Raw genomic sequence first — 6,498 nt, 5'->3', positions numbered from 1 at the left:
ACCCGATCCTGCCCCGCCATTCCCCTATCCCGCACGGGTGGAAAAGATTCCAGTTTGCCGACGCACCGTGAGCTGAGAAAATTCAGACCGCCCCGTATAACCCGGGCGCCCTCCCGCGCAAGGGCTCGTTGACGCCTCCCCAAAATCCTGGGGGCGGGGGAAGGATTCCCAGGACCATTTCGCAGATGAGAAAGCAGGAATGGAGAGACAGAGTGATCTTCCCTACCCAAAAAGTCAGGCAGCTAGGAAGTGGCAGGGCTGGGATCAACCACATGGGCTTCTCTGACTTCAAGTTCAGTACAACCCCCAAGACAGGAGAGTCGCCAGGGGTGTTCCAGAAAGGAACCCGGAAGATTTGTGGAAGCCAGGGTGTCCTGCGCGCGGTCACTCGGGATGCTGTGTTTACAGAGGGGGAAAATATCCTTTCAGTGTCTGCAAGACATAGTGATGTACCTAAGCCCCTTTAAGGGGCCGCGTGGGCATACGGAGTACAAGACATTTTAAAATGTAACTCCCCTATCTTGGGGATGAAGAGGCCCAACTCGGGTTATGGCCGTGCTTGTGCCAGCCCAGAGGCCGGGGACTGCCTGGTCATCGGAACTGCACTCCACAGCAAGCTTGCTTTCTTTTCCTTGGGAGGGGAGTTGTGACAAGTTCAGGCTGCAGCGCCAGCCGCGGGGACAGAGCCTTTGCCAGAGCTACCTAGACTGCAGGATCCGAGACCCACGGTACCCCGGAACTTGCCCGGCACTAGCCGAGAGCCCACCTGGGGCGCGTGCGCGGAACCCTGTGCTCTCTTGGAATTCGAGGCTGACCTCCCCTAGGGCTAGAAGCCGCGCAGTGCGCCACAGACTCGGTTTCCACATCGTGAGACGTCTCTATCCATGGAGACGTCCACCCTCCCCGATTCCAACGCCAGGTAACTTCGAGTTCTGACAACCCTTGGTTTGTTGGCTTCCCGTCGCAAAGGCTCGAGCAAAGGCTGCCGGGGGGCTGCCCAGCGTGGAGTTTGGAGGCGCCGCCACTGCCGGACAGAGCGGGAGGGGGGGGCGCAGATCTGGTGAGAATTAAGCCAGGGCCCCCAACTCGAAGGAGAACAGAGCGGGGCCTGGAACACAGTAAGCTTTATTTGCTGGAGGTCATTTTCTGCCTTCAACATCCTCACAGAATTGCCCCCAGAAGGCTAAACCTGGCGCTCGTTCAAATATCTTCTCCTGGTAGCCTGAATATAACCTACTATATATAAAAGAAAAACCAAGTTTGTAGGCAGGGCTCATGCAAAGGACACACCAAGGCGGGAAGTATATGGTCACCCTGGGTTTTCGGTAAAGATTTTTTTTTTTTAAGGGTCGTAATAGGAAGTGTGAAGGCGCTCACGTTCTGGGAGCTCAAAAATTAGTTCCGCAAACCGCGTCTACACCGGCGCGGCGATTTAGAGAAGCAAAGCAATGCCTCTCCATCCCCCACTTGGCCTCCTGTGGGAAAAACAGGTTTGCGGGGGTGGGAATTGTCTGGATTAGCTGTCTGCAGTCATCAAACCATTTGGGTGATTCGCTTTGTTTTCATAGACAGGTTAAAAGGGGAGAAAAAAGAAAGAGTCGGTTATGGGTCGCCTGAGCAAGTGTCGATTTCAGCTTAAAGTGAATTGGAAAATTGAGCCTAATTATCCTAGGTAATTGCTTCAATTCTCCACTTGACTTTGCTAACGCAGATCGGTCCTGTGCGTTCAAAAAGACACCCCCCCTCTGTCCCTGAATACCCCGTTGTCACCTTTGAAAAGTTGCTGGCATCAAACTACCATCAAACTGAAAGCAACTGGACATGTGAAGAGATGGCAAGAAGTCAAATTAAAAGACTAAATCAATAAGGATAATTTCTTGTAGCTTAAAATTAATTTATTTAACAAATATAGCTATAATATAAATGATAATAAAATTTCAAATATACAGTATATTACAACAATCCCTTCCAAAGGGAATCTTGAGAGCCACCCAAATGTACTGTTAAATAGAAAGAGGATTTTTATTTTACAATTTCTTTCTGGTACTGGTAAGAGAGAGGTCCTTTCAACCTACCTTTGTCGCGCATCTGTGTATCCCTCCCCCCAAAAGCAAATGTTTTGCTGTTGAAGTTCTCTTAAGTTTTCCAGTGGAAGGACCCGGGATCCGCCTCCCCCGTTAAGTTCTCTTTCTCTCCCACTGTTCTCATTTCCGACATCTTCAGACATGAATTTCTCTGTGCTTTTTCCTGCCTGGTGCAGGAGGCACGGCCTCTAGTTCTGGTGCAACCACTAACTCTGCTGGGGACTGTGGATACATTTCTCAGCCTCTCTGGCCTTGGTTCCCCCATCTATAACTCGAGGGGGTAGATCTAGCTTCTAGAAGAGCGCTATGGGACCCTTCTAGCCGCTTTGGGGGAAGGGATCAGACTTCAGAGAGTGAACTCAGGGGTCAACCGAGAGGAGAAACCAGAGCAGTGTAGGGGTTAAAGGGAAGGAGCCAGGTGGGGCCGAGCAGGGGAGCGCCTTGGGGGAAGGCTCCTGCTGCTTGCTGGAGAGATCGGCTGGCACCACAGGTAGGCGACCCTGGGCCCTCTATGTCAGGTGGTACATGCTGTAGCCTACGTGGGCTGTGTAGAGTCCCACGGGCGCCACGGGCAGCGCAGCGCGCTGGAAGGGGCTGGAGGCACCGTAGAGCGAGGCGCCCGCGGCGGCCGCTACGGCCGCGGGGCCGCCGAGGGGGAAGGACAGACCGAAGGCTGCGGGGGGCAGCATGGGTTTGGCGGCCATCTTCAGCTTCTCCAGCTCTGCCTCCTGCAGTCTCTTGGCCTTGGCGCGGCGGTTCTGAAACCAGATCTTCACCTGCGTCTCCGTGAGGCTGAGCGAGCTGGAGAACTCGGCGCGCTCGGCGATGGACAGGTACTGCTTCTGGCGGAACTTGCGCTCCAGCGCCAGCAGCTGGGCTGTGGTGAAGGGCGTCCGCGGCTTGCGGTTGGTCTTGTGCTTGCGCAGGGTGCAGGCCGGGGGGCTCAGCCGCCCTAGGGGGCCGAGAGAGAGAAACGCAGGAGGTTAAGACACCCGCGCGGGAGAGTCATCGGCCCATAAATGGGAATAATATTAAATTACAACACCCGCTCTTCATTTGCGTGGAGCACCTCAGCGCCAGGCACCATGAGAAGCGCTTGGAAAATATTTTCTCCAATTTCCACCGCAGCCCCTCAGGGTAGATGTTCTTGTCTACCTTTTGCAAATGAGGAAACTAAGATTCCAGGTGACACGAGCGCATGTTCAAGGCCCGAAATAACTGGGGAGAGGCGGGACAGCCCTTAAAGCTAGATGGCCGCTTAAGAAGGCCTTTCTCAGTGGGGCCTTCTCCACCACCACGCCACGCACATTGGGACGGTGGATGTTAGAATGGTGAAACGCACGGAAAGAGGCCCTGCACCCAGCCCGGGATCCCGTTTAGTTTTAGGCGTTGGCCGAACATTTATCTGTGCCCACTAAGTGGTCAGCGCTGGGCTAGGCCGTTCTGTGGCCTGGAATCCAGATCTCTGATTTCTACTCTTTCCCTTGGAACAATGCGTTCCTACAGGGCTCTAAGCTCGGTCCCTGCTGACTGGAGGTGGAGCGACCCCGGATGTCACGAATGTCGCACCACGGCCAAGCCTCAAATATAAAAAGTGCCATGGTTTGAGGAGGCGCTTCATCTTAACGGGGCTGCTTCTTCTGATTGTCTCAATTGTCTCCTGCGCCTCTCCCACCCCCAGTGCCTTGGCCTCTGGTCACTTTCAGATGTGTGTGGGGGGGGGGATGTGCCTCAGTCCGCAGAGATCAACACTGCTGGTGCCGAGATGTCTTTTTCTTATGGCTTCAAAATATACCTCGAGGATGGGCTGTGAGCGAGCACCACCTCAGAGGGCTCATGCAGGTCCGGGACAGGGTCTGCGGGGCCAGTCGACCCCTGCCACACCCAGCAGCTGCGGCCAGTTAAAACAGGGACCAAAATTATTCCCAGGACAACAGAGATCCCGTCGACTTTGGGTCGGGACCCAGGCCCTAAAAGAATCCTCAGGTCTCGGAAAGGACGCTTTGCCTATGCAGCAGCTGCTCTCGGGGGAGCAATTAATTCAAATCGAGAATGTTTCGCCAGGCGGGTTTTGCCTAATTATGCAATGTTTTCTGCACGCTTAAAAAAAAAAAAAGATCCTTTGGGCTCTCAGGCCACCAGGATGTGAGTCAAACGAAATCTCGTGTTAACATCCCTGCTTCTTCCCTGGTCGAGACCATTGAGAGTCCGGGAAGCAGTTGGCCCCTGACTCGCTTTCCGCCGGGCCACCCGAGGGGCGGGCGCCGAGGGAAACGTCACTCCCTTCGGTAGCAACAACCCAGCGCTGGTCCACCTTCTCCGGCCGTTAGGCCCAGGGAGGGGCTGGCCTTTCAAAGACGTTTAATCCCCAGATAAAAATCATTCCTCAGCATCACGCCATTGAATTCGGGTTGCTATTATGCCGCGCAAAATAATCAGAGGAAACGAGGAAAACTTGGGAATTTCCCGTGCTCCTGAAATATCTCCGAGTGTGTTCGCTGCGCAGAGAAGCCAGGGGGCCCGGAGGACTTGGAACGACCCCGGAGGCGTCTTTGGCGGCTGGAGTCAGCTTCCATGACCCAGTCCGAGACATTTGGGAGCTCCCTACCATGTTGGAGGGGGCGCCTCCCACTAACTGACTTGGTGCCCCGCCCCCTCCACTGGAACCTGAGCGCCCCCTCCCCCTAAATGATCCATCCACCCAGAGTACCAAGTGTCTACCTGAAACACGAAGGTGTGGAGGGAGGATTCTACAAGAGATTAGGAAATACTTTGGGCAAAGAAATACTTTGGGGGAGGGGTTGGAAAAGGGGAGGGGGCGCACCAGGCTTCAACTATGAGAAAGTGAAACTCTGAGCACTGGAAAGGTGTCCGCACCCCTAAAACCCACCCGTTGCCGGAACGGCGAAGTAACAGGGCTTAGGGTCTGAAAGAGGAGCCAGGCGGGACTCCTGGGGTCGTTTGGGGGGTGGGAGGGGCAGGAGGAGAGGGTGCCCAGACACCCGTGTCCTACAAGTGGATTCCTATCCGCAGCGTCGCCTAGCCAAGGCAAGGAGCCCGCGAAAGTGGACCGCCTGCTGGGCCTCAGCCAGGCCTCAATCCTCTTCCTGGGTGGGAGTGGGGTGAGGCATCAACCGCCGGCCTCCCCGCCAACCCATCTGCTGCACGGGCCCCGGGTACCGGGCTGCAGGTACGCAGACGCCCGAGACAAGCAGGCGCCGGCGCGCGGCCTGGCGCCCTCGGGTCCCGCACCCCCGCTGGCCCCCTCCCCCGCCGCCTGGGTTCTGGCTACTCACTGGCCGGGGGCGGAGAGAAGCGGGGGTTCTGCAACCACGGGGTCCTCTCGGGCTTCTCGGGGCTCTCGGCTTTGACGAGCGCATCTTCTGGCAGCTTGAGGAGTCCTCCCACCGAGAAATGGCCGAGCGGCCGCGGCGAGGACGGCGCATCCGGGGCGCCCAACGACCCGGGCCGGGAGCCCAGAGGCTGCGCGGAGCCGCCCGCCGCCTGTGCGCCCTCGGAGGCCGCCAGGACGCTGTCTTTGGCCCCGGGCTTCCTGTGATCGGCCATGAGCGCCTCCACGCTGAAGGGCAGAAGCGAAGGGGACACTTTGGGCTTGGCCCCCTCCTCGTCTGCGCCCATGGCGGCCGCCGTGGCCGTGGTGGTGCTGGGGGTCTGGCCCCCGCCGCCCCCCGCCGGCTTGCCGAAGGCGGAGTCCTCCACTTTGACACCGAGTGGCAAAGAAGTCATGTCAGCAGCCGGGGCCATGCAGAGCCGGGCCCCCCCTCCAGCCTCAGCTCCGGCCAGCCGCCGGGCATGAGCTTCGGGCGGGCTGGGAGCGCGGCCGGCCTCTGGGATTGCCCGGGGCCCTGGCCGGGCGGGCCCTCCCGCGCGCGCCTCCCGCCCCTCCCCAGAAGACCAGCTCCGGCGCTCCGGGCCTGCTTATCCGCTGGCGCCGCCGCGCAGGCCGAGTTCCCGGGCGCACCAGCCGGCTCCGGGTCGGGCCGCAGCTCCCCAGAGAACTTGTTAATAAGGCGAGGCCAGTGCGGCGGCGGCCAATCAGAGCGCGAGGGGGCGGTCCCGGCGCGATCCATTGGGCCCCGCTCCGGCGGACTCGATCGGAGGCGCGCTGGGCCTCGGGGCGCGCAGGGCTGGGTCCGGCCCCGGGAGGGCAGAGGAGGGGAGGGGGCGCTCGAGAAACGTTCCTCTGCGCTAAAGCCCGCGCCGCCTGTCCCTGTGTGGTTCCTCCTGGGTCTCTATTTTACTGTGCTCCTGGGGGACTTTCCCTTGTTCTCAGTCCTTCTCTTCTGCTCTTCCCTCTCGTCCCCTTCCTTTATCGCCCCTCTTTCCCAATTCCTCCCTTTTTTCTCTACTCCTTTCCTGTTTCTCTCTCCTACCTCTCCCCTTACCTTTCTGT

General features: G+C 58.2%; 1 protein-coding gene across 1 annotated transcript; it reads right to left on the bottom strand.

Moving 5' to 3' along the window:
- Positions 1-1,877: 1,877 nt before the first annotated feature.
- MSX1 (msh homeobox 1) lies at positions 1,878-6,083 on the bottom strand. Its single transcript, XM_065877725.1, has 2 exons — positions 5,381-6,083; positions 1,878-3,036 (listed from the first exon to the last, which is right to left on the bottom strand). Exons 1-2 carry the CDS (start codon positions 5,847-5,849, stop codon positions 2,594-2,596), a joined length of 912 nt encoding a protein of 303 aa, XP_065733797.1. The 5' UTR covers positions 5,850-6,083; the 3' UTR covers positions 1,878-2,593.
- Positions 6,084-6,498: the final 415 nt, after the last annotated feature.

This window comes from Phocoena phocoena, chromosome 5 (assembly GCF_963924675.1).
Source record: "Phocoena phocoena chromosome 5, mPhoPho1.1, whole genome shotgun sequence".
Taxonomy (NCBI): domain Eukaryota; kingdom Metazoa; phylum Chordata; class Mammalia; order Artiodactyla; family Phocoenidae; genus Phocoena; species Phocoena phocoena.
Note: the sequence above shows the minus strand (reverse complement) of the source record. Positions and strands in the feature narration are given on the sequence as shown.